Below are 27,984 nucleotides of genomic sequence, written 5' to 3' on the forward strand. Positions count from 1 at the left end.
GGCTGGCTCCAAGTATCCAGTGTATACAGTTTCGTATCTTGAATTGATGGCTAAGTGGAGGATAATAAGTCATAAAAAATTACATCCTTGAACTCCTCCGGTAATGCCTAAGTTTCTGTTCTTAAGATCAGAAAACAGAAAACAATGATCAAATGTGTTTTTTTATTTTGGAGAACAAAAAATTGTTCTAAAAAACAGTTCTCAAACAGACCGTAAGGATCTATATGACACGATTCAATACTATTCCTTTCCATAACCCATTTTCTTTTTTTTCAATATCAAGTTTTCCTATTGGGATAAAAAAATTAATACTTAACCCTAGTATATGGGTTTGGGTTTAAATTAATGCTTAGACTCAAGATTATCTTCTTATCATCCTTATAGATGTATGTTTTTCTCCAACCATAATGTACCACCTTGATATCATACGCCATGGTCTACCAAATGATAAATGGGATGCATCCACGTTACTGTTACACCAAAACTTCATCTAATAAAGTAAGAAAATATAGTTTAAATAGTACCTCATTTGCCACGCAAAACCAAGAAAGCTTTTATGGACCTCGTTTGTTTCCTGATACAACAATATCATCTTCCTTACCCATAGGCTCATTTGAGTTATCATATTCAGCTCAATCCCCCTTCTGCTATCATTTCTTCGTCCTCATGTTTTTCAATCGTAAGTTTCTTAGAAATGTTGATTTGAATATATTACACTCGCTCCTTCGCTTTCCATGCATATGAGACTTGTTTGTGTAAGCTACTAATTGGAGTAGTTTAAATTTTAACAAATTCCCCATCGCTTAGCCTAACTTGGGTCTTCGCGTATGTAGTCTTAAGCTTGTACATTTTGTTGATACGAGGTCAACTGAGATCAGATCCTCCCCTTGTTGTGCCACTGGAAGCTTCTGCTCAGCAACTTGAGGTTGGGCAAGCTATTCCCATGCATAAAGGATGTCCAGATAGATTGTCCGGGCATGCTCTTCCAAAGCTTAAGTTAGACACAGGTGGGTTTGAACTTTTATAGAGGAGAGTGAAGGTGTTAGTCCTTACTCGCGTACCTGGCTTATGCTTAGGAAGACCTTTTATAGTGCTTAGGAGGGAGTCACTGTAGTGTTGAGTTGGCACTTTGACTTTTACTGCAATGATGGTTATCCTGCATATGGTAGGGCAATCATTGCAGTTTAGGGCGGCTAGTTGGTGTCATTAGATGGTGTGTCATGATGTATTTGACCGTCGCTTCAACTGCTGGAGGTATGGGGCAGTGTGTGATAATCTTTTGACATGGATGTGAAGATTGGGAAAGGTCCCATCGGCCATACTTATGTCAGGAAAGAATGATTACAGGAAAGAATCGAAAGTTATCCGAAAAACGTTGCCAGCTTGGGAAGTTTAGTGTTGCTAGTTGCAAACCCATATGGCCCGAATGGGAAGCTCTGGATACTATGGTGACCATTCGGACAATACTAAGAAGAGCACCACGTGGACCAACATGTAGATTAACACGTGAGGGAAGGTCTCCACAATGCCCCCTTTTAACACGAGTGCCTCTGTTCGGACAAAGGTGGACGGGTAAAAAAAAAATGTCCCTTGGAGCTCCCCAGTGTGCATAGGACACATGTCGATCAGGGAATTAAATGAGGGTTGTTTTTATCGAGGGCGCCGTCAGGCGGCATGTAGCTTCAATGCGCGTTCCCAAATGGCCTGCATTTCGAGATCTCTAGGGTTTTGGTCCCCTATAAATAGGGGACTCCAAATCCCTTAGGGTATCTTTTTGGACGTCTCTACATTCGGGGTTCTTCTTTTTCCTTTTTTCTCCTACGTTTTTTCTACTGTAACTTCAGTTTCTGCCATTTCTTCTGCCGCTCTGTCGCTTATCTTTTCCGGTGTCTTTACTATCTTTCTTAGTCCCACCTTTGGCGAGTGTCGTTTTCTGCTCTCGAGAGCTCATTTAGACCTTGGTAAGCCCCTTCTTCTTCCTTCATTTGGTTTCTTTTTCTCGTTTCTATTTACTTGGTTGGTTTGTTTGCTACTTTGGGACCGTTCCTGCATTTTTGGGGATTTCTGGGTATGAAGTGGGCATTGTGAGGTCCATAATATGAGGTTTTTGGAGCTTACTCGGAAGAGGCGCTTGCCATTGAGGGAAATTAGTAGCATTTGGTAGGACTAGGGTTTGCTTACTTTTCGTTTGCTCTTTGAGGGGTGTACTCTAGCCTTTTGGCTTGAAGTCACTGCGAGAACATGGTTGAGTGAAATCTTGGTCAAGGCTTGCTTTACGAGCTGGGCCAAGTGTTTCACCTAAATGTGGGTTTTAGGCTTAGGTAGGCTGGTTGATGTACATCTGAGGTACTGTCTATTGGCAAAAGGGCGGAGCAACTGTTTTCTAACAATTGGTCGTTATGTCGCGCAGGTCTCACACAACCCATTGCTTCATCATGTCAGTAAGAGTAGATGTGGCTTCTACTAGCGCGGTTGGTAAGGACAAAAAAGGTGGTCAGATAAGAGTAGGTGTCGACCGTACCTGTTCGGAAAAGCCTACTGAACTCCTTACTAAACAGGAGTTCCGGGAGTGTTTTCTCATTCTGAACAACATCTCCGTACACTTGGTGGATGGTGTTCCTATATCTACTGAGAAGGAGTTTCCCAACGCCATCTTATTTAACAATGAGCAATTCAACGCGGGGTTTCGCCTTCCCCTTCCTTCATTCTTCAAACAGTTCCTCCATTATACCAAAATCCCTCTCGCTTTCATTCATCTGAATGTTGTAAGGGTACTGATAGGATGCAGCATCCTGGACATGCTTTTTCATTTGGACATCTTTCTATTAGAGGTCCTCTTCATCTACACAATCAAGATGTGCGAAAAAGGTATCTTCAGCCTGTCCGCTTAGATCCCTTCTCTCCAATTGGTGATAGGGCTACCAAACTCTAACAAGGGTGGTGTTAAGGGACACATCCTTGTTCGAGGCCCGTGGACTGGTTTAGTTGAGCATCCGAATCAGGACTTTCGCTCATGTCACACATTGAGTATTTCGGGTAGAATTGACTCATTTTTTTCTCTTTGTAGTTTAATGGTTGTAGTTTTGGTACTAACATTCTTGTTTTGTGTGACACATGCAAGAAAATAAGAGGTCGGCTAGTGGGAGTGGGTGAAGAAGGCCTCTTTTGACCATCTCAACAAGCTATTTATCATTTCTGTGAACGAAAGCAATCATTAAACCCTCCTAACGGATCAAAATCTGTTGGCAGTTGTCCGGGAGCCTTAACCGTACGTCCTCCCCATCATTTCCCGCTCGCTCCTTAAGGTTCTAGTGCCCGGGGAGCATCACATGCTGAAAGATCTTCTGTTCTACGAAGTTACGCGTGAGGCAGACGTTAAGGCACGTCAGGGCCGTCTTGACCAGAGGAAGAAGAAGAGGCAAGAGGGGACGTTAAAGCAAGCCCCGGGTGGAAACCGTTCAACCACTACTTCCACCGTCCACCCTTCAACTAAAAAGAAGTTCACTGCTAAGACTACTAAGAAGGCGCCTGCTCCGGCACCCGTGTCTCTGTCCGCTTTGACTTCCTTTGCATCTGCTTCCACGACTAGCATTATCCCAGACTCAGAGGCTGACTTGAACTTTTCGGGAGCTGAGCCGGACATAGAGGTTGAGCCTATGGTGCCCCACATCATCCACAAGCCAAAGAGAGAGGAGAAAGGTATGGCGGTGAACCTTCGAGCGGGGTTCAAGGAGAGGTAGTGCAAGCGCCTCTCAGAATCTATTGCAGTCATTCCACTCCCTGCCAAAGGATCCTGCACGGAGAAACCTCGTGTTGTGCCTATTTCGGATACTCCTTCGACACCCATGGCCCCTTTTGATGTAGTCAAGCCTAGTAATGTGCCGGCCGCGAGACCTCCTGTTGAGATCATGATGAAAATGAAGTCCCTCGCGCTCCTAGCTGGGAAGAAATAGCGAGACTGTTGAAGCAGGTTTCCTGCTTCACTGAGGCCAAGCCTCTTTCTATTGACATGTTGGACTTCTTCCCGCTCACTAAGCGGATTTCGATGGACTTAGACAACAATCCCCCCATTAATGTTGATGCTCGGCTTCCATGCATACCCCAAAATCCATCGTCTCCCGCATTCAGCCAATGCAGGGCTACACAGCTCACGAGATGACGGAAGTGGTAAGTTTTGCTCTCATCCTTAGTTTTAGTTCTCTTAGTCTTTGATTTCTGACACTTGTTCTAATGTCGCCTACAGATAGTGGTCGGCGTCCGCAACCAATGCGGCAACATACTTCGCTTTTTAAGTGTCTGGAGGTCGTTGAGGTTATGAGAACGTTTGTTACTCAACAGATGGTTGGCAGTGAAGAGTTGTGCTCCAGGCTGGCACGGGTGGAGGGCGATCTTGCTACCGCTCAGAAGGCTGCTGCGGACGGAGCCGAATGGCCGAGGAAGGGGGAGGAGGAAATGGAGGCAACCAAGGTTGAAGCACATCGGTTGAAAGAAGAGGGGGAGACTGCAGAAACCAAGTGCAGAAAAACCGAACAATAGAATGAACGGCTAAGGAAATAGTTGGAGGATCTTCGGCCGGGGTTCGCTGCCCAGAAGAAGGAGTTGGAGGATGAATACCAAAAACAAGTTGATGACATGTTCTTCTTTGGTTATCAATGTTGTATGATGAGGATGCAACACCCGATGACTTTGCCCAAGGAAATAGAGTTCTTTCTATAGCTGACCTCTCTATTGGGCAGTTATTTGTATTTCTTTTTTCTTCCATCATTCCAACCAGATTTGGCCTTGTGGGGAACAATTTTACATTTAATGAATACTTGTTTATTTCTTTTTTTGTTTTTGTCGCACACTTTTCTTTCTTCAAGACAAACTTACTGATAATATCACTTTAAGTTAGACACATTCTAGGGATGGAGCAGGGGCACTCCGTCTAGAGTTTGCAGGTGGTATGCTACTGAGTCTCCAACCTTAGCCACAACATAGGGTCCTTCCCAATTCGCTTAGAGTTTTCCAACCCCATTTTCAGTCGTGTTTTCAAAGACTCTTCTGATGACTAAATTCCCGACTCTAAACACACGTGGTCGAGCCTTTTTATTGTAATGAGCGATGACCCTTTGTTGGTAGAATGCCATCCGGATGACTATGTTTCCTCTTTCTTCGTCTGCCCAATCCAATTGTCTTTCAAGCTCTTGATTCTCATTTCTTTGACCTTAGACAACTGTCTTGGCTGTAGGCATGCCCATCTCAGTCAGGATGATTGCCTCCATTCCATAAACAAGAGCAAAATAGGTGTTTCCAGTAGGTCATCCAGGAGTCGTTCGGTAGGCCCATAGGACCTTGGGTAGCTCATCCACCCACTTTCTTTTAGCTTCCTCTAACCTTTTCTTACGCGCAGTAAGCAGGGTTTTATTTGTTGCCTCTGCTTGTCTATTGCTTTAGGGATAACGGGGTGTGGAATACAGATTCTTAATTTTTAACACTGAGCAAAAGGTTTTGAAGGCAATGTTATCAAATTGTGGCCCGTTATCTGCTATAATAGCATGTGAGATCCCGAATCGGCAAACGATGTTTTTCCAGACGAACTTGGAGACATCCTTGTCTTTGATGTTGGCATAGAATTCTGCCTCTACCCATTTGATGAAATAATTAGTAGCTATGAGTAGAAACTTTTTCTGTGCGGCTGTGACGGGTAGGGGGCCAATTATATCCATCCCACACAATGCGAACAACCAAGGACTCGTGACCTGATTGAGGACCTCGAAGGGCATATGAGGTATGAGAGCGTATCTCTGGCATCTATCACATCTTTTATCATAGTTTTCAACATCATGTCTCATGGTGGGCCAATAGTACCCCTGTGAGTGAGCGTGATGTGCTAAGGTACGCCTACCTGCATGATTGCCACACACACTTTCATGGAGTTCAACCAAGACATACTGTGCATCTGGATCATTCAAACATTTGAGGTACAACCCCCCCAAAAGATCGTCTGTAGAGACTGTCCTCGATTAGAGTAAAGCGGGCAGCCTATACCCGAGTTTTATGGGTTTGTTTTTCTTCTTCAGGTAGCTCTCCTATCCGAAGGTATGCCTCAATTCCGCTCATCCAGTTGGTGTTTTCCTCACTAGTGCTACATACTGATGTCGCTACGATCGAGGATGTGGTTTGGAGGTAGATGGGCAGTAGTATTGTCTCCTTTATAGGGAGAGTGGCAGATATCTCGATCAAGGCATCAACCTTCATTTTTTTTGTTCATGGCACTCTCTCAACGGCCTACTCGCTTAGTTTTGCTAAGTTAGCTTGAACCCGTACGAGGTAGTGAGCCATGTGCTCATCCTTGGCTTCGTATTCTCCCTGAATTTACCTAATGACCAGTTAGGAATCGTTGCATATCCTCACTTTAGTTGTTGCTAAAGTAAGGGCAAGGTCCAACCCGATTAGGATTGCTTCATATTCAGCTTCATTGTTGGAGGCAAGGAAACCAAGTCGGATAGCCTGTTCTAGTTGCTCCCTGGTTGGTGACTGTAAGACAAGGCCTATCCTGGAACCTGAGGCCTTGGACGCTCCGTCCGCATGAAGAACCCACTACCTTTCTTCAAGGGATTTTGCGATGTGAGATGGTTGTTGGGGGACCTCAATTATAAAGTTAGCCATGACCTACCTTTTCATCGCTAGTCTAGGCTGGCATTTGATTTCGTACTCACTTAACTCTATGACCCACCTTAGCATTCTCCCGGATAGGTCTGGTTTATGCAAAATGCTTATGAGTGGTTGGTTCATGAGTATAGTCGCTTGATGGGCTTGAAAGTACGAGCAGAGCTTCTGAGCGGTGCTTTTCAAAGCTAAGGTCATCTGCTCCATTTTGGAATATCGGGTCTCTGCATCAACCATTGCTTTGCATACGTAGTAGATAGACCTTTGTTTTTTTTATTTCAAGTGACGAAATAGAATAGCATTGACCGCGCAGTCAGACACTACTAAATACATGTAGAGTTGTTCACGATGTTCTGGGCTGCTTAGAATGGGCGGTTGAGTGAAAGAGTGTTTGATTCCTTTGAATGCCTGCTCACAATTATCCATTCATCCAGTAGTGTTTTCCCCATTTAGTATGAGAAAGAAGGGTCTTAGCTTATTTGTGAATTGGGCTATGAAGCACCCTAGTGGTGCTAGGCGGCCCGTGAGGCGCTGCAATTCCTTCTTGTTATTTGGGGGAAGCGTCTCCATGACAACTCTTATTTGGTCCGGATTGACTTATATTCCTCTTTGAGTTACCATAAATCCCATAAATTTGCCTGTGCTGACACCAAATGCGCATTTGGTCGGATTGAGCTTCATGTTGTACGCTCATATAAGGCGAAACGTTTCTTCTAAGTGCAAAGTGTGTTCGCTCCTGGTTTTGCTCTTTACCACAATATCATCGATGTAGACTTCCACGACCTGGCCAATTAGAGGTTTGAATATTTTTTTCATGAGCCTTTGATAGGTGGTTCCAATATTCTTGAGCCCAAATGACATGATTTTGTAGCAATACAACTCATGCGGTGTGACGAATGCGGTTTTCTCTTCATCTGGCTGAAACATAGGGATCCGAAAAACGCATTTATGAAAAAAAAAAACATTTTGTGTCCGGCAGTGGAGTCGACAATCTGATATATTCGAGGCAAAGGGAAACTATCTTTTGGGAAAACATCGGTTTAGATTGGTGTAATCAACACAGACTCGCCACTTTCCTCTCTCTTTTTTTTTTTTTTGGAACAACCACTACATTCGCCAGCCAATCCAGATACTCCACTTCCCTGATAAATTCGGCTGCCAACAACTTATCTATCTCGGATTGGATGATTTTTTGCCTATCCAGGTGGAAACGTCGAACCTTTTAGCGGATGGGTCTCAAGGAAAGTGTAATATTAAGCCGATGTGGGGCTATTGAGGGATGAATTTCGGGCATATCGGAATGAGTCCATGCGAAGACATCTTTGTTTTGATGAAACATGTTTTCAAGTATTTTTAACTCTTCCAGCGTTATGAGGGAATCGGTGTAGGTAACATGATCGCTGTTTCCTGAAAGACACAAGTTAGAAGGGATGACCTTCATGTCGTGAAGCCATGTGCGTCCCATGATGGCGTTGAAGGGGGACAAGTCTTCCACCATTGAGAACTGCACATTTTGGATAACTAGTCCAGCCTGGACAGGTAGCACGACGTCTCATAGAGAAGTTGAGGCTCTGTTGAATCCAGATAGTATCCGTCTGGGATTCTCTAGAGCAGATGGTGGGAATCCCATCTGTCTGTATGCTAACATCTGCAATAGGTCAGCTGAGCTGCTTGGATTGATTAAAATCTGTCTCACATCAAAATCATTTATCCCCAATGTCAGGATTAGGGCTTCTTCGTGTGGCTATAATACCCAGTTGGGGTCTATTAGAGGTAATGTGATTGTCTCATCCACTAGGCATGCACCACCGCTTGGCAAACTATGCTGGATGGAGTCGACCTATTCTCTTACGAAGGCTGCTCGAAACAGTCTTTGCCTTTTTCGTTTGGAGTTGTATTTTTCGTCAATGAGACCCCCATGGATGTAGTTGATGACAACTCTAGGAGCTGCTAAGGTTGTGGGCAATTGGGTGGCCAAATTTCGGGTTGTTTCCCTTTGTGTTCCGTCAGAGCAGATGTACTGTTTTAGGTGTCCAACCCTGATTAGCCTCTCTGCCAAGTAGTGGAGACTTCTACACTGCTCCGTGGTGTGGCTATGATCTTTATGATAGACACACTTCCTGTTTCGATCTCGTTTTTTAGATTTGTCTTAATTGGTTCTAGCCACCTGAAATCGGACAGATCTCGGATCATGGGAAGAGTTTGTCATATGAGATGTTGAAGGGGGTTAGGTCAGTTTGGTTGGGTTACTGCTGTCTGTTCCGCCCCTTGTTGGCTTGCCTTAGCTGGTTTGAGAACTTAGAGCTTCCGGCATGGTGGTTTCTAGCAAGTCGACTAGTAACCAGGACCTATTGGGTGGCTGCACAGACGTTGCCTTCGAGTATGGAGTATTTGTTTGCTCGTTTGAACAGGTCATCCATCGTTGTGGGCGGTTTTCTAGTGAGAGATTCAAAGAAAGGTGTTCTGGGACAAATACTTATTTTAAAGATTTGCAAGATGGCATCCATACTGCACGATTCTACTTGGAACACAGTTTGCCCGAACCATTGCATGAACTCTCTCATAGATTCATTTTCTTGCATCTTTATGTTTTGTAGGGTACTTATGTTCTGCTTGTATCGTGCTAAACATAGATAGTGTCCCACAAAGGCCTCTGATAAGTCCCGAAAATTACTCATGGAGTTCTTTGGGAGACGATGGAACCATGATAGAGCATGCTCGTGTAGGCTGACTGGAAAGACCTTGCATAACAGCGTGTCATTCCCTATGTCGAAGGTCATGAGTTGTTTGTAATGCATAATGTGATCAAACAGATCACTTGTTACGTCATATGTCGTGAATTTCGGCACTATGAATCATCTCGGGGGCTCGTAGTCGATGATGTAGAGGCTGAAAGGCGTGGAGAGCATGTCATCCAACCGCCTGCTAATAGAGCCAGGCGGACCTCGTTCTATTAGAAGTCCGACATGTGGTTGTATTGGTGTATGGGGAGGCCAGTTTGGCATCATCGTTGCAGCCGAGGAACCATGGTAGATTTCTTGGGACGTTGCTACAGGTGGTCTCCCTTCCACGCCAAGTGTTTGAGGCCCCAACCGTGCATCCATTGCATCAGATAGTTGCGACCTTTTATTGCGTCTCTTTGTTGTTGAGATGCTGGTAGAGTCAGATCTTTCATCCAGGAACGTTGGGAAGCTGGTGGAACCTTCTCTTCAGGCCACACCTCCTGACTACCAGATGGGAACTTCGCATTTCTGGGAAAGGACACCTCTTTATTTTTTTTTGGAGTTTGTTTGTTGGCTTTTGGCTTGTCGACTACAAGAAGGGCCTAATGAAGATACCTGGATACACAACACATCATTCTCTTCTCGAAGTCTCTTTGTCTTGTGGAGCAGGGCTTGTATTTTTCATTCACTCTCTTGTTGGCGTATCTCCAATTTTTCACGCTAGTCGAAGTAGCCTTCGCTACCCATGGCTGACAATCGGCTTCTCAAGGGCACTGACATCCTTAATTTGTTCTCATAGACGGTGCCAATGTTGATACAAGGTCAACTGGAGTCAGATCACCCCCTTGTTATGCCATTGGAAGTTCCTGCTCAGCAACTTGAGGTTGGGCAAGCTATTCCCCTACACAAAAGATGTCCGGACGGATTGTCTAGGCCCGTCCCTCCGAAGCTTAAGTTAAACACAAGTGGGTTTGAATTTTTAAAGAGGAGAGTGAAAGTGTTAGTTCTTGCTCGTGTACTTGGGTTATGCTTGGGAGGACCTTTTATAGTGCTTAGGAGGGAGTCACTGTAGTGTTGAGTTAGCACTTTGACTTTTACTGCAATGATGGCTATCCTGCAAATGGTAGGGCAATCATTGCAGTTTAGGGTGGCTAGTTGGTGTCGTTAAATGGTGTGTCATAATGTATTTGTCCGTTGCTTCAACCTGCTGGAGGTATGGGGCAGTGTGTGATAATCTTCTGACATGGATGTGAAGATTGGGAAAAGTCTCATCGACCATACTTATGTCAGGAGAGAATGATTACATGTAGTAAGGGAGAATTGAAAGCTATCCGAAAAACGTTGCTAGCTTGGGGAGTTTAGTGCTACTGGTTACAAACCCAAATGGCCTGGATGGGAAGCTTTGGATACTATGGTGACTATCCGGACAATACTGAGAGGAGCGCCACATGGACCAACATGTGGATTGACACGTAGGGGAAGGTCCCCACACATTTATCTTTTCTTTGTTAGTTACCTTGTTGAAAGGAATCCAACATAAAACTTTTTATGGATTTTAATGATTTAACTTAGTTACAACTAAATCGACTAAAAAATTCAATAAATAAAAAAATTAAATAAATAAATAAAGCAAAGTTACAAATTGGTAGACAAAAGTTGAAATTCAATTCAAAAGATAAGGGAAAACCTTGGAGATTTGAAGGTTTACACACAATACAAAGTTTCAATGAATAGTGTAAAGATAGATTGCCTTGAACTTATATCCATGTTTATTCCATCTCCTGTTACAAACTCAAATAAATTTGAGTTTGTAATATGGGAGTATTTAATAAAACTTAATATTTATTATTTAATAACTTAAGTTAACTTTAATTTATTAACTTAAAACCTATTATTTAATTCTTTCTTTAAGTATTAAGGTTATTTAATAAAATTAACTTAAAATATATGTTAAATCATCAAATTTACATATTTATTCTCATAAATCATAATAAGGCAAAAGAAATTGAGTAACAATGGAAGTGGTGAAATAATAAAAAAGATCATAAAAGTAATTTAAAGTTGTTTTTTAACTTTAAGTCATATCATTAAGTTATTTTATCAAATATACTTAATTTATTTAATGAGTTAAATTAAGTTATAAGTTACTTGAAATCATTAAGTTAGTTTACCAAACACCCACTAAGAGTGCGTTTAATGGTAATTTTAGGAAGTGTTTCTAATATTTTTAACACTTGAAAAATAAAACTTTTCAAGCATTAGAAATTATATAAACACTTCCTAGAATCACCATCAAATGCACTCTAAATAAAAAACTTATTATGAATTTACTTTTCAAGTATTAGAAATAATATAAACACTTCCTAGAATCATTATCAAATGCACTCTAAATGAAAGACTTATTATGATAAAAAAATGAGGAAGAATGTTGTGAACCAAAAATGTTTTCCTATGTAAGAAAACTGTTATTATTTTGCATGCATTGTTACATTGATTTGGTTTAAATAGAGAGATATTGTGCATTCATTGTTTACCAACTAAAGAACCTTCATTAAGGGATTTTGAGTGCATTGACTCTATCATTTAGTCTATACCTTGTTTCAATCCTAGTTTCGATTATGATTCGTAAGCAAAACTTATTTACTAGAATTTTTGTGATTCATTTGTTCATTTGTTGACCTTCAAAGAATTATTCAAGTGTGTGAAATCACTTGAGGAAGCATTGAAAGGATCCATTGAAACCATGATTCAATTATATTAAGTTAAAGACTTGGATTGAAGCCTCCAAATGGGGGTATCATCATGAACTCATATTTGTATCTCTTTCATTCTCTCTATTTTTATTATTTCCAATTTGATTGCTTATTATTATTTGTTAGTCATTTTCCATTATTAAACTTAAATTTTATAAAAATTGATCATCCCCCAATCCTTTTTGCCTTTTTAGGCAATTTAACTTAAGTTGGATTAGTTATACTTCATATAAATTGCGAGGACCTTCTCCCACATGTACCTCCACACGTTTGTCCACGTGACAGTACCATTGCTGGACCACGTTTCGCTCCTTCTATTACTGCCCGGATAACCTTTGAGGCACCAGGAGCATTATATCGGGACCATTTGGGGCCACTGAGCGGACCACCTCCTCCTGACAGCCCAAATCCTCCCTAATATGTGAAGCGACGGCCTTCTGACACTGGAGTGACTGATGGGACTTTCTCATTCCTTATGTCTACATCAATGGACCTTCCTGTTCATCACCCATACCTTCAACAGGCTAAAATGACGGCAAACTACATCATGACACGTTGTCTGACACAGCCACCAGTCACCTTGCAATTGCAATAATTGCCCTGTCACTTACTACACAGGCATTATTGCAGCGTTAGGTCAAAACGCCAGCTCAACACTACTGTGCTTTCCCCCTTTTAGCATTATAAAAACCCCACTGAAATAGAACTCAGGTACGTAATACCAAGAACTCTCTCATCTACTCTCTCTCAAAGGGTTCCTACCCATTTTAGAGTCTAACTTAGGCTTCGGAGAGTGTGTCTTGACAACCCGTCCGAGCATCATTTGTGCAGGGAAGAAGAAAGCCTAGTCTCCAACAGCTGGCCAGAAGCATTTGCTACCACAACCAAGGGAGGAATCCATTCTCAGTTGACCTGGTATCAACATAAATGATACATGAACGAATCTTGATAAAGATGAAGAAGCTCAGCAGCAAAAACCAAAGAAAACTGAGAAAGAAACAAATTTGATTTATTCATGCTAATTTTCATTACCATGAATGACATGATGCAAGTGTCTTAAATACAATGTTTAGGTCATAATAAATTATATCAAGCTTCTAACAATGCCACTATGGCATATTCATAACCACATGAAATTTGAGGATATGATGACACTAATCTAACGATTGAGTAGTTGGTCCTGTTGCTAGGTAGTAAAGACAGTATTAATGATGGATATTGGGTCCCCTGCTTAATGAAAAGAAATGTGTGAAGCTTGGGATTTCAGCCATCGATGTAACCCATTAGGCCATGACTTCTCAGAGTTATCATAAATTGAACAAACAAAATGACATAACTGGTGCAATTAAATACGATTAAAACGAGTTGGGCGATATTAGGATGAATGGTAAAAGCAACAACCAAGAGATGACAATGAAAGAAAAAAGTTGGAAGGGAAATGAAGTAACACATTTTTTAAAACAAAATCAATCAATAAGCTGTTGGAGCACAACCTCAAATTTATTGAATTTGATACAGATCACCAACTCTGGGACTTTTTCTTCTTAATTGTCTCCTTCATTCAGAAACAGGCTACTATAAATTAAAATTGATAAAAATGATAAATCAAATCTTCCTTGTAACACCTCTTTACGTTTTTGACACCCCTTTATAAGAGAATCCTAATTATAGCTGCTTTCTTTACCTGCCTTGTAGTGCATGATAATGTTGGGATAATCTTTGCACTAGCATTTATGCACATTAATCTAAAAAGTTACCTTATTATGATTTATTGATTTGGATCAATAGTTTAAAAATATATCTAATTAAATAATAACTTTCAAATGTTTCATTTTAATCTTAACATCAACAAACAAATAAATAATATAAAAATAATATAAAAATATAAATGTTTCATTTTAGTGTGTATATATATATACACACATACTAAAATTAATATTTCTAAAAAAACCAACATATTTTGTAATATGAATTATTGTATTATCAAAGAAACAGCTCAGCCGAGACTCAAATGGTTTAACACTAGTCCAACTACTAAAACAATTCAAAAACATTGGTCAATACTTTAATATAATGATAACAATATAATATAAATACTTTCTTAGGTTAAAATAAAAAATAAAAAAATAAAAAATAAAAAATAAATTGAGGAAAAAAGAACCTACTACATAGAGGAAAAGGGAATCAGAAAAAAACAAGAAAAAAAAATCGGCGAAAGTGGGACTTACATATTCATATATTTCTGGTTCGCCTGAACAGAGTGGAGAATACCAGTTTTTATCTTATGCTATTTAAAACTCCAAGAACTTCTACAATATATGATTTTTAAGTGTTAAAAGTTGTGTAACAACGTCCGAAGTTGAGTTTCTTGGAGCATTTGGCAGGAAAGAAAGGGCGAGTAGTCCCCCTTTGTCATAACTCAAGTACAATTCATAATTTGGAAGGCTAGAAAATAACTGAAGAGCTATTCACCATACATGAATGAAACTAAAGCTGATTAACAGATACCAAAGAAAAATCCGACACAAAATCTTTAAATTTTTGCTGAACTGCGAAAAATTGTTTCCGATTGTCTCCTCAAAGAGACTGGTCAGGATGAAACTTCACCTTATTAAAAGGTTATAATTTTTTTTTAAAAAAAAAAAAAGAAAAAAAATTGTTCCCTCACCTATCAGTAAAATTTTAAAATACAAAAACAATATGAAAAGCTAATTTAAATAAAGTTTAAGCTGCTGCAACATTTCTTTGTCTTGTATCTCTAGAAGCAAATCATTGTCCCTATCACCTGTCTTAGGCCGCTGGAGTCTTTGTTACCTCAGGATGTTGAAGCTTTTATTAATCGCCGACCACCAGCCTTTCTAACAGGTGGAGCTGTGTCCTCATCATCTGACTGAATATCCCCATACTGCCACATCCTTAGCCTGTTAAGTCGTGCTTCTGCCTGGAATTTTTCCAAATTATCAAATGCTATCTGTTTTTCCTTGGGGTCCCATCTCTTTCTTTTCTCTACAGTAGCAAGCCCTTCCTGAAAAATTTTCACCTTTCAGTCAGGAAATTCAAATCCAAAATAATATACCAAATAGTCAATAGTCAATAAACCAAATAATATATACACATGGCCGCCATAAAACATCACAAGCTGGCTTTTACAAGTGCCTGAAATAAAAGAACCAGAAACAAAAACTTAACGTTCTGACGATAGTGAAACAGAATCTTCATAGCTAAAGGGTTATTCAAGTTGTTTAATTCAGGACTTTGCTGAGCCTGTGAGACGTTATTTCTACTTTTTCATGCTAATAATACCAAAACCTAACTTTCTTCACTATAATGTAGGTTGCCCGGAATAAAAAATAATATCCACTTATCGGGCAGAAGGAAAAAACTTTGGAAGGTACGGGTGCAGATTGATCCTACAATAACTTGATCAAAGAATCAATCTGGGTCTGGTTTCTCAAAAATTCTGGCAGGAGGCATGCATGATCATGGACTGGACAGAAAAGGCTGAGCTTGATTAGAAGGCTGCCGGTATAAGTGTTAGAGCCCTCAAATCAGAGCCTTTTGAACTTTTTGAAAGAGCTGAAAAGGTGGAATAAGGAAGATGAGAGTGAATAGAAGATAGAAAGGGGAGGGTTTTAAGATTTGTCTAAACTGCATGAGAAGGAAGGGAAGATCAAGCTTTCAGATGAGCAGACAGCAGAAATGTGATGCAAAGAGGACCTTAGGGATGAAAAAAGAGATGGAGATTGAGATCTTGGACGCTTGCTCAGGAAGAGAGATAACCAACACTAGGTGGACAATGGTGATGGCACAAAAGGAAGTGTGATTCTAGCTTAACAAAAAAATAGAGTTAAAAGAGGGTTTCAAACCTTCAACATTGCAGCATTTATACTGGATTCAGCCTCCACATCAATCAAAGTTACAATAAGGACTGTCCCAGTTCCTTGTCCTTTCACTTTTCCTCCTGAAGTATCCTTATCCTCAATCACAGCCCTGAGCTCTTTTGAACTATTTAATGTCATATCACTAAAATGCTCAGCTGCTTCTTGACCAAAATCCTCATCCAAGCTCGGAACCTTTATGTATGCAAGGCTGCATAGCTGAGCAAGGCCAGGAGCAGAGGACACTGAAGGATCAAGTGGCCTCAACTGACTGTAAGGAATAATTTCTTGATTTCCATAGTCAATGTAGAACACTTCAAATTTGTCTTTTGGGGATTCAACAGCCCCCCGAGGTGCATTAACAATCTGTACATGTCAAATGAGAAAGATTCAAACTAAGAAACAGGAACACAATATAACTGAAATAGACTTCTTGTAATTATTAGAGAAATACGTTATTGCTTCTGCAAATAATGTCACACATGATACAACAATATTACATGTGAAATTTACCCAGGTGACAATATTTGGCATTTCCAACACCAAAGGCAGCTAGACAACTATTGGAAACTAGTTGAAGATTTAGAGATAATAAAATAGAGAGAGAAACAGAGAGAGAACTAATTCCTATGGTGTTTTTTATGTAAACAAAAAATGAGGTCAAATCCTGAAGTATCATGCTTTAAGATTATCATTAGCATCTGCATTGAGACGAAAATAAACAAGACCAGGCTCAATTTTAATTGTCCCTTCCAACGCAAAGAAGAAGAAAGCATCCATTGGCCATCATGCACTCTTGGGTCAAAAGCCACATATCCTTCCTATTTTATCTACCTCTCTCCTTTTTCCTTTTTGTTTTCAAATTTAAAATGTCTCATTCATGATTTGGTAGAAGCTCATTGACCGCATTATTTTCTCTTTTTTCTTTTCAATTCATTCTCATCCTATTTTTTCATTACCATTCTCTATATTGGTTCAACTATTAATTTTCTCTTTTTACTAATTCATGCATGGAATTTTTTAGCAACTACATCACTTACTCAAACTCCCGGTTGTAGTCCAATGATACTTGTTTTTAATCACTAATCAGAGCAGTATTGTAAGCTTCACTCATTATTCATTCTGACAATTTCCTAATTTCATATGTTAGATAGCTATCTGCCTATACATTGTCCCATATAAAAATTTTGTAAGAAAATCTGAACAAGTTAAATTCTGGACTATGAAAGAATAACATTCGGTTTGATATATTTCATATACTTTAATCACTAACCCAAGCATTACATCACACTAGTCAAATTTGTTTTGGTTATCTTCAACTGATTTGCCACATATCATCATGTACGATAATTTATATTCTACTTTAAAATATCCTAGTTCTCATTGCTAACTAGAAACCAGGATCTTTACGTGCTAAAAATTGATTATTCTGGCCACTCAGTATATGTATCTTTCTTTTCCTAATACACTTTCAAAGCACATATCTCGCTCTTCCTTACCCACTTGCTGAGAAAATACAGTATTTACAATTGGAACTTGAAAGTAAACTATCCAGATTTAAATCTCACCATTGCTCGGTTCCACGAATTATCTGCACTAAATTGCGCAAGGACAATGTCACCCTTCTTAGGATTAAAAGCACCAATGACAGGAGCTTCTTGAAGATTCAGAGAAGCAAGCTGCTGCTGAATAGAGGCTACTCTCTGGTCTCCGATTGTCTGGACATAAAATCTACCACCACCTAAAATTTCAGTAACCACTACCTGAAAAAAAAAACATCAGCAGGACAAGTCATTATCTTTCCTTTAACCCATCAAGAAGGGTATCAAATGATGCAGTTAAATCCCATGCACCTTAAGCACTTCTTTCTGTTTGCTTTCAGTAGCTGACCCATTAGAAACTTCTTCTCCTTCTACATAGTTTTCCCATATCTGCAACAACATGTCAATTAGCAAAATTGACAGAGGAAGATGGCTCTAATACGATATATTTTCTGCTTCTTACTTTTAGTTTTTGCTTTTTCGCAGACTGCTCAGCCTGAGCAAGAAGGTGAGCATCGGGGATCCTGTCACTGCCAAAGGAAGTTTGAAGCTTTGCTAGTCCAGCCTCAAGAAGTGTCACTGCCATGTTGGTTTTTGCCTCCCATAGAGATCCCAAGAAAGTTCCAGTTCTATCAACAGTTTCCACTTCAATCTGCATAAGAAAGAATAGATTTAGCAACAAAGGGAAAGAAACCAGCCAGCAGGTTACCAGTTTAAAAGAGGAACAGTACTTCGACATCTCTTTGCATTATCTTTCGTCTCATTAGTGCAATTGCTTCGTCTGAAAAAGGCTCATCACGACCAGGACATCGAACACCAGAGAACGAGAAAGCAATGCTACATGTTTCCTTAGGAATCAACAGTTTAAAGCGGTGACCACTGAGGACATATTCCACAATGGCAGGCATCCTCCTAACCCTTTGCAGAAATGGCAAGAAATCTTTTGCTTTCTTTGCTGATGCCTGAAATAGACATTTTCATAAAAGAGACAGTGAATTTATAGTTGGCAATTATATCAAGAAAAGAATCCAGCATAAGAGTTATATTTCAGAATTCTAACCATAAGCAAGTCTGTTATATGCATCACTGGAGGATCCTTTGCAGAATGGATTCCTTTTCTCCCAGAAATAGCACGCGATTCAGCAGCAAGGAGACCATCATAATAGTTTGATCTTTCCTCAAAATCTCGATGCCTGATGACAGTGCCAAAGCCACGGGCAACAACTAGCTCAGCAACATTTACCCCAGCATGCTGACTTCCAGCAGTAGATATAGCAGGTGTGGATGCACCATCAGCCTCAACCTTAGTAGGAGAGACCAGGAAGACTGATCCAAAATCCATTACCCTAGAATCTGCAGAAGCAGTTGTGGGTCCATCCGCCAAGCCTACCTTCCTAGAATATTCCATTGAAACATTCACCTGAAAAATATAGGATCGATTAAAATAGATCTCATGTTCATAAAAAAGGCATAGTCAAAAAGAAGGAAAAAAAAAAGCATCCATACTTGTTGGCCAATAAGCCGTGTCCGTAGAAACTCCCTTGCTTCACGGGCGTAGGGAGCAGGTCTTTCATCTCTACGAGGATTGCCCATTTTTGGACACCTGATACTGGAGAGGTTAACTCGTCGTTCTGCTAATGGGCTGCCGAATGGGAGAGAATCATCAGCTACAATGATGCAATCCCCACTTACAACCTCAACCACCTAAAAAGGCCAAATGAGATGGACATAAAATTAGGGTAAAATTCCATTTATAAAAGATAGGATTTACGTAAGCATTATGTTGACCAACTACCCACTTTTCCAGTAAAATTCTGGTCGTGAATTGCCTTCGAATTTGTGGGTGGGGGAACATAGTTTGTCCAGAATCTCAATCGATTCTTCTTCGCTTGAAGTTCTGCAGACTTCAGCCGCCGTTTGGCATCTTCTTCCATCATACTAGCACTCCATTCTAGATATTTAGCTAAACCCTGCATGAAGAGGGAGAGAGTTTATCTCCACAAATTTCAGTGAGGATACTTAGTACATTAATCAAAGATACCAGAGATTTTGAGTAACAATAGAGCAGACAGTGCATTAATCAAAGATACAAAGACTTTAGGTAGCAACAGAGAAATGTTCGAATTCTTAGGTAACCACTGAATAATAACCTATTGGATGAATTGTGAATGTATGTCCTCCAAGCTGAAACAGTGGCAGATGAGAAGATTAGACACAAGTAACTGCAATCATGAGCTAAATGAATATTTTAAAACTATCTCGCTTTTTAAAGGAAAACAAAAAGGAAGTAATTACAGGAGAAATAGAGTGTCAAAATTAAACAAATAAAAAGAAAATAGGATAAACACTTTGCATTTCAAAATTAATATTTCCTTATCCATATCATTTCAAGAAGGGTCTAATCTAAGGAATAACAACATATGCAGAACAGAAGAATTCTCAGTTGGAATCTTCTTTGGAAGAGAGATAGCACACCAGGCAAAGGAAAGGGGCTTTTATGCTTAAAAGAAACTGGCTGGTTAAGAATGTTGGAAAAGTGATATCCATGGCTTATCAGGAAAGCAAAACACAAAAAAAAAAGGTTTCTTAGCCAAGACTATTTGAGGTACCATATTAAATTTCTTGAATTTTGTGGAGAAGGACAAGACAGAAGATATCTGACAACAAGTTAAATATATCCCAAATCTGGTTGAAGAATATTAAGATTGAGAAAACAGCAAAGAGTTTAGCTACAACAAAGAACATGATAGATGTCCTATTGAAAAGACTTTCTTCAATTCAAGCACATCCTTTATATCAATATGCCTTATCCCCAAAGGATTCAGAATCTGTAAGTCGTCATAAATTCATATAACTTTGAAATGCAGACTTAAAGCAGAACCAGGAGAAACACCAAAACAATAAAGCTTCAAAATAAATACCAACAACACTCCAAGATTTAGGCACATACACTTTCTACAAGCTCCAGTGCTAGGTCCTTTGCTGATTCACCATCGGGATAATATACTGAACCGATCAAATTGCCAAATTTGTCAACACCTTCTAATACGATACGGACCTGTAAATTCCACCATTAATTGAAACCATCTAAAGACAATCAAATGCAAAAATGACAAGTCATTTGATAAGATAAATTTACTCACCTCCCTATGCAAAACACGAATCTCAGTGAAGTGTTTAGCTTCCTTCCCAAATGGTTCAGGGGCAACTTCATTAGAGGATGCTGTTGATGCTGCCAACCTCTGTGCTGATGTTAAAGCAGGCCGAGTTTCAGCAGATCCTTCTCCATTTGGCTCATCAGATGCCAGTTCTGTCTCAACAATGGCTTCTGCTGCAGCTCTTCTTCCCATTGATGGAGCCTAATTCCAATATAAAACAGCAATCAAAACCCAGGAAACAAGTTGAAAGTAGGAAATAAAATTATAGTTAAAAACCTAAAATACATAATATGATATAATGATATAACAATACAATATGTTTTTTTTTATGGAAATCAATATATATCGAAATCTATATCTTATCTTGGATGTATCTTACGACACATATACGATATACAATAGAATACACAATACATATATCTTGGACTATTTTTCATAACTTCTAAGAAAAATCAAATTCAATTTTTTTCTTAAAATAATTATTATATTATTTGTTTAAAATGTATGGTAAGGTTAAAAATTGATCACAAAAGGGAGAGAGGTAAAATAATCCAACATGAAACTACATTATATTGTCAAAAGTCGTGTTGGAAGTCAGATATTATATGATATAGTTTAAAACCTTTAATATTCAATATTTTCATATGATATGATATAGTTTAATCTCTCTAAATCTCACTATTTTTTATGAAATTGGTTATATATTACTCTATACTTCATACTACTAATATATATGTACATGTATAAATACTTTTTAGTGTTTATTTTTCACTCTATAAAAAAAACTTATAATACAAGATACGATACGAGTTTCCTGAGTCAACAGCTATGAATAAAACTGATATATCACCATTATACCTATCAAAATCACCACTAACTAGTACAGTGCTGATGAAAAGCGGATCAATACCTGGATTCCTGCAACAAACACTTGAACAAACTGGAATTCAGGAAGCAAATAGACCCGGATGGTACTGCCATCTCTAACCTGCTCAACAATACCTTGCATGGCCCTACCCTTGTTTGCATTGAGTAGGCCCATGGCATCCAAGTTACTAGGATCACCAATGGCTGAGGGAGGTAAGTTCCTGATGGATAGCTCAGAAGCACCAGGTGTCTGCAACCAGGAGTGAAAGACAATATTAGCATGTCATTACTTTCTTCTCAACAATATAAATCCTGCACTAAAAAAGAAGCCTAGTACTCTTCAGGTTGATTTTTAAGGAAACAAAAACCATACACATGAGCAATTCTTATTTATAGGGTCCTCAAAGCTTCACCAAAGAACTGGCTAGACCACCAGTGTGCTGAGCAGGAGTTACAGCCAGAATTAAAACCTATATTGTCAGGATGCAACAAAAAATCACCCGGACAGAAGGTCATCTTTGCTGGGATAAATGTCTGGTTATTTTTTCAATTGAAATCTCCAATAAGAATGATAAATGGGATACTGAGTTTCATGTCAATTATGAAATACTTCGTTTGTTCCAACTCTTACTAAAAAAATGCTTTTATTGGACTAAGAACAGCCTTAATTTTATTTTTTTTGGTAAAGGCCTAACACTATTCCTGCCCTTCAGTCAGGAATAGCGACCTTGGAGAAGGGTAAGAATAATCGGTAAAGGCCTTACTTTATTCCTAGCAGAATAGTGGAACTTTGGTTATTAGGTAAAGGCCTTACTCTATTCCCTTCAGGAATAGTGGCCTTCGAGGAAGAGAAGTTGTAGGAAGAAACTCAAGGTCCTAAATAACCTTTAGGCCCTTGAGCTCTAAATTACGCAAAAAAAGCTTTTTTTTTCAAGGCTACAGGCTTTACCCTATTCCCATGCAGGAATAGTCGCCCTTCGTGAAGCCCTTTACTCTATTCCCAAATCCTATTAGTCTTGCCATGTTCGCTTTCCCCTTGAGAATAGACTATTGGAGTCAAGAATAGCAGCCTTCTACAACTTACCTTTTATCATTTGCACCCCTTATCCGCAAGGGACACTCACTCGCTACCTTAGTAGTTCTTAGTGGTTTTTCTCTTCCCAAGGGAGGGACCCCTGAACCCCCTAAACTATGAGACTAAAAAAGGGGTTTAACTCTAAGTATGCTTTGTACAAGGCCAAAAGGCTCAATATAGAGAGTTTTAAGCGGTAACCCCCCTAACAACCCGTGGGTAGGGAATTATACCAGTGACCTAACTAATTTATTGTAGAAATTTTTGGGATCAATGATTGGACCATGCAAACTAGAAATAACTTTTCTTGGATAAAGGAATAGATTACTCGATCCATTTCCATTTTTACCTTGTTATTTATCTCCTAAAAAATTCTAACATCAATAAATGGCAATATAGCAAAGTGAAGGTCATAAAGTGGACCAAAAACAATAGATGAATTATTCCTTTTGCATTAGGGGAGAAAAGGTGATAATGGCATAGAGCTCCTACAAGAAAAAGAAAAGAGAGCAATTCCATTTAGGGGGAAAATGTTACCCATCAAAGAGCAAAAACAAAATAAAAAGTTCAATACTCAAGTACACCATAAAAAATAAAAAATAAAAAAATAGATGATTAAATTACCACTAAATTGATCATCTCAATTCTGACTTCTTCGTTCAATAAATCTGGTTTTGATAAGTGTTAAGTCATACACATTGTACACGTGACATGATATTCAAGGGGTGACATGTGACAAAATTTGGATAACTACAAAATCAAGTCTTGAAAAAAATCAAATTAATTAAAGTTAAAAGGGAATTAAAAAGAAATATTCTCTTATTGAAAAATTTTCTAAATACAGGAGACAAATTGTTCAAATCAAGGAACCAAAGTCCTTGAATTGAGCAATCAAATTTTGGGATTTCAAATTCAATTCCTTAACTCTACCTATAACTAAAAGTGACCTCCTTCAATGTTGGAGGATCCGAAAGGCATCACAAAAATGCCCTTGCAAGTCTAAAAAACACATGAAGTACTACACACTTGCTCTTCATCAATCTCAAAGGTCAATAAGTCACTTAGGAACAAGTCATGCTAGGTCCTCAATTGAACTTTAACCATAAGGAAATACTCACATTGTCATCCCTTCTATTGTTATCAAAGAGATCAAATCAAAATTGTAATCAAAGTGATCGAATCAAAGAAAAATATTCTTTTATATAGAATATTATTCCAAAGGATTGCATCCAATATTATTTTAACACAAATAAGTTTGTTCGCATATTTTCTTATTTTTTTGTGTATTTTTTTTCAAGACTTTCAAAATTTGTGTGTACATCCCTCTTACTCTCATGGAGGTTATATTTTCTAATTCTAATAGTTAGTTGTAAAATTTAATTCTAATCAGTCTCTTTGTCAGTGTGCATGTGTGTAATATACTTTTATTGATAGGCAAAAGAGCAAAAGATATATTAAAGAGCCAAAAATAAAGGCTAGACCAAGTACATAGGAAGTATACATGAGCACACCAAAGAAAACATAATATACATTTTGTTGAACTACCAATTTTCCTAAAAACTTGAGCTTGTAGGATTTGGGCTCACAATTCATGCTCTAACACTCTCCCTCATGTGCGGCCCCATACCCGCACATGGAGAGATACATAGGCCTGAAGGCAAAAAATGCAAATAGTCCTTTTGAACTTACAAATATGCAAATGGGGAAACAAATATACAAATTGTAGAAAGGTGGCTCAAACACGAGACCTCCCATTAAACCAAGCTTCAATTCCATATTGAACTATCAATTTTCAAGCTTATAGGATTTGGGTTCACAATTCATGCTCTAACACAATTCTTAGTTCTTTTGTTAAATAAGGAAATTGGAGAAGTAATGCATGCACTGTGAAGTAGCGTATGATAAGAAAAAGAAATATTTTGATAGAAACCAACACTATGAAAACTTACGCCATGATAGAAACCACTTATCAGGCTTTTCATCAGTAAGGACCACTTATATTGTTGCACAATATGCAACACGATCCCTTTCTGGGTGGCCTCTTACAATTTTTTCTGCAATTGAGAAAGTTGGTAAAGTAATTTTGGAGACTCTACATTGAGAGGGAAAGAAGGAAAGAGAAAGAGGAGGGTGAGGGGTGGGGGGAAGGAATTGGGAAATAAACTAATTTTAATAGAACAGTCTGTGACAGCTCTCAGTGCCAACTAATTTTCATAGAACAACAGTCTGTGACAGCTCTCAGCGCCAACCATTAAGTGAGAGCACAAAGATATCTTTATGAACATTTGCTAGTGCACAAAAGAGTTTTTTAAGCTTGCTCGCTCAGTGATCATCCTCAGCACAGTACTTGGATTAACAGGGAATCCTTTCTGAACGCAAATCCCATGTTTAAAAGTATTTATTCATCTTATATAAATAATTAAAAAAAAACTCTGATGTATAATTTGAATTCAGGTATAAATAATTTCACATTCAATTAGACCTCATGAGTTCGTTGTCATGGAAATGTGGATTCATGATAAGAAAGATTTTAAATATCGTTTCCTTCTGAATTTCAATACACTTTGTGATTAATAGAGTTCTTAACAATTTCCTCTTTCTAATATAGCTGTCTCTAAGTTAGAAAGGCCCAAATCATCTAAATATTTCCTAAATGCCACCACTTCCTATTTACCAGTCATAAAGAAAGCTGGCAATCTCCAACACAACATTATTCGTCATTTATTAGAGAAGAGAATGGCAATACAAAATGGGAAGACTAGGGAGTCTGCCAACGACACCCACTTATTTTGAAGCAGGCTGTACGTCAAGAGGGGTTTGATGGACTTAAAAAGAATTTAAGTAAGAAGCAGAGTGGATGGATTTTGGGGTGGGGTTGGGTACCAACCTTGCTCCAACGACCTAGACATTGTTGCTTAGCTTGCTCTTCAAGGCGAAGCAATTCTGCAAGGACAGGACTTACTTCTCCTTTCTGTTGACCTGTCTCCCTTACCTGCACAAAACCAGATTTATCTTAACCTCAAGGAAAGATAACGAAAATTCATAAGCTAGTAAATATATGTGGGGAACAAAATCGAGTATGACCCTTGCCCAGCCTTCAGAAACAACCAGCACCGAAACATTTTTGTCGCCAAGGAAAACGGAGCCAAATTCTCTTCCAATGGATGGTACAGTATAATCAACTCTGAAAGTGACTTCCTATTTAAAGAATTATATTGAGTAAGATGCAACATCTGTCTTAAAAGAGAATGTTATATAGCCAAAAAAACCGAAACATGTTAACTATGGGCACCTTTCCAATGCAGAGCTTCCTTAAATACTCTCTGCTGTCCCATGCAAACGGCTCATCAACTCCACCCCTACGGGCCTAGGAATGAGAGAGGAGAAAAAGAGACTCCCAGTCATAAGTCTAATCAATACCATTTATTATCACAGCTGAACAAAACAAAATGTTCTTAACAAAATCCTCATGAACTTTAAACAATAATTTTTAAATGTGGATCATGCTAACACTGTTTACAGCTGGTTATCCACAAAAGCTAAGTGTGATGAAAAAAATACTGTAGAAGTTAGAAGGAAGCTCGCTCAGTTGGAGACCATGGCTACAATGACCAAACAATTAAATATAGAACTTCAAGCCAGCATAAATAGTAAATATGAACCAAGATGAACAAAAGGCTCGTACAACTAAACTGGCAATCCAGACACCACTCAGGTATTGACAACCCTTGGAGACCAAACTATTCGAATGATTCACCTAGTCAGGGTGTTCATCCAAATTTTCCAAAGGTTTTAACTACAAAACGAAACTAAACTAATAAACCATTTTGGCTCTGGTTGGATCTCTAAAAAATTCCCTTCCCCTTGCCACCTTTTCTAGATCCGTATACAGAGCCTTTATGTAAAGATGCATGAGGAACGCAAAAAAAGCTTGCTATAAACATGACAGTAAATATACCAATCTGGGAGCAATCAGAGATGATAAAGTTATTGTCCTCTCTGGTGGAGGGCTATCGCCCTTGGAGTTTCCCATTATCACTAAGCAGTCTCCCGAAGGAACAGCTTTCACCTTTCCTCTCAACCATCCTGTGGCGCCAGCTACAGTCGACGATGATGAAGACGCCATTTAAACAACCAAGATCTGCAAAAATCCGTCACAAACCACTGCTTACTGCAATATATATTGTGTTTTGATGCACAGAATGAACTTTGAACACATTTTGTTGCTGATCCAATAGCATAGTATAAGAAGATCCATTAAAATTTGGAAAAAATAAAATTCAAACAATCCGGCACCAGAACAGAACAGGAAAAATGAAACAAAAAAAAAAAAATTCAAATCTTGAGGAGTTTCGATAACAAAGTTAATGATCAGATCCGTAACATCAGAATTAACGAGACAACAGCAACGACCGTCAAATCCAGCAAGCCATCACATGCATCAATAGATCATTTAACACTTGTTATAACCAACCTTCGATCTGTATGATCAATTCAATTGCCGGCTAAAACAACAACAGAAACATTTTCTAAAAAAACAAAAGAGGAAGATGGAAACATAAGAGTTTCATACAAGAATGAGGATCGGGGAGAATTGATTGGTAAAGTCGACGATATAAGATCGAGTAAAAGTCGTAACAATGCCAGAGATCACATGATACCTGGATCGATGTTCCCAAGGACTCCTGCTTTCAAATCGGCGCTCCTTTCCTTCCTTAAATTATAAAGAGGAGTGGCGTCGGACGGCGGATCAGCGAGAGTCAGAGAAAGAGAGGTCTCTTTGAATACGATAAATCTAGTGTTGTTGTTATAGGCACACTGATAACGTAACAGGAAAAAATTGCAGGCGAACGTACCCTCCCTTTCTGCTTAAATTACTTGATCTACCACCCATCTTAACGTTTGTTTGTCCAAATCCATCCCAGCCCTGTGCTCGAACTCTTCTTTTTTTTTTGTTCTTTTTTTTTCTTTTCCCGGATAAAGACAAGTAACCGGCATATTTATGATGACGTTTTTCTTTTCATTTCTAAATTTCATAATCGTCTCTATATTACAATCTGATTATTACTAACTCTGTATTACCTGGTCATTATTATTAACCCTAGCACATTTCAAATGGAAGGAAATCTTTGTAATATTACCGATCCTGCCGATGAAAATGCCATTTTTGAAAAGATTACATGCAGAATGTGATATCCTGGTTGATATTAAGGTACCACTAGATTATCAACTTGGCATCAACCAAAAACCGCCACTTAAGCAATTCAAATATCTTTACGCTGCACCTGAATTATATTATTTTATATATATATATATATATATATATATATATATATATATA

The 27,984-nt window shown here is 38.8% G+C and overlaps 1 protein-coding gene across 1 annotated transcript; it reads right to left on the reverse strand.

Annotated features, from left to right (window-relative positions):
- Window positions 1-14,605: 14,605 nt before the first annotated feature.
- On the reverse strand, window positions 14,606-27,816 carry LOC117904467 (ribonuclease TUDOR 1). The gene is made up of 17 exons (XM_034817076.1): window positions 27,305-27,816; window positions 26,602-26,784; window positions 25,936-26,010; window positions 25,728-25,841; window positions 25,531-25,635; window positions 21,615-21,821; window positions 20,690-20,905; window positions 20,497-20,604; window positions 19,346-19,516; window positions 19,053-19,250; window positions 18,607-18,966; window positions 18,278-18,508; window positions 18,010-18,198; window positions 17,859-17,936; window positions 17,574-17,768; window positions 15,994-16,371; window positions 14,606-15,152 (listed from the first exon to the last, which is right to left on the reverse strand). Exons 2-17 carry the CDS (start codon window positions 26,767-26,769, stop codon window positions 14,943-14,945), a joined length of 3,003 nt encoding a protein of 1,000 aa, XP_034672967.1. The 5' UTR covers window positions 26,770-26,784; window positions 27,305-27,816; the 3' UTR covers window positions 14,606-14,942.
- Window positions 27,817-27,984: the final 168 nt, after the last annotated feature.

This window comes from Vitis riparia, chromosome 17, assembly GCF_004353265.1.
Source record: "Vitis riparia cultivar Riparia Gloire de Montpellier isolate 1030 chromosome 17, EGFV_Vit.rip_1.0, whole genome shotgun sequence".
Classification (NCBI taxonomy): domain Eukaryota; kingdom Viridiplantae; phylum Streptophyta; class Magnoliopsida; order Vitales; family Vitaceae; genus Vitis; species Vitis riparia.

Bases quoted from the DNA above. Each gene is read 5' to 3' on its own strand.
- LOC117904467 (XM_034817076.1), bottom strand. From the start codon at position 26,769: ATGGCGTCTTCATCATCGTCGACTGTAGCTGGCGCCACAGGATGGTTG. The intron at 25,636-25,727 runs GTCATACTCGAT...GGTTTTGTGCAG, and splicing joins TTTCTGAAGGCTGGGCAAGG to GTAAGGGAGACAGGTCAACA. The intron at 18,509-18,606 runs GTTAGAATTCTG...TGTCTATTTCAG, and splicing joins ATATAACAGACTTGCTTATG to GCATCAGCAAAGAAAGCAAA.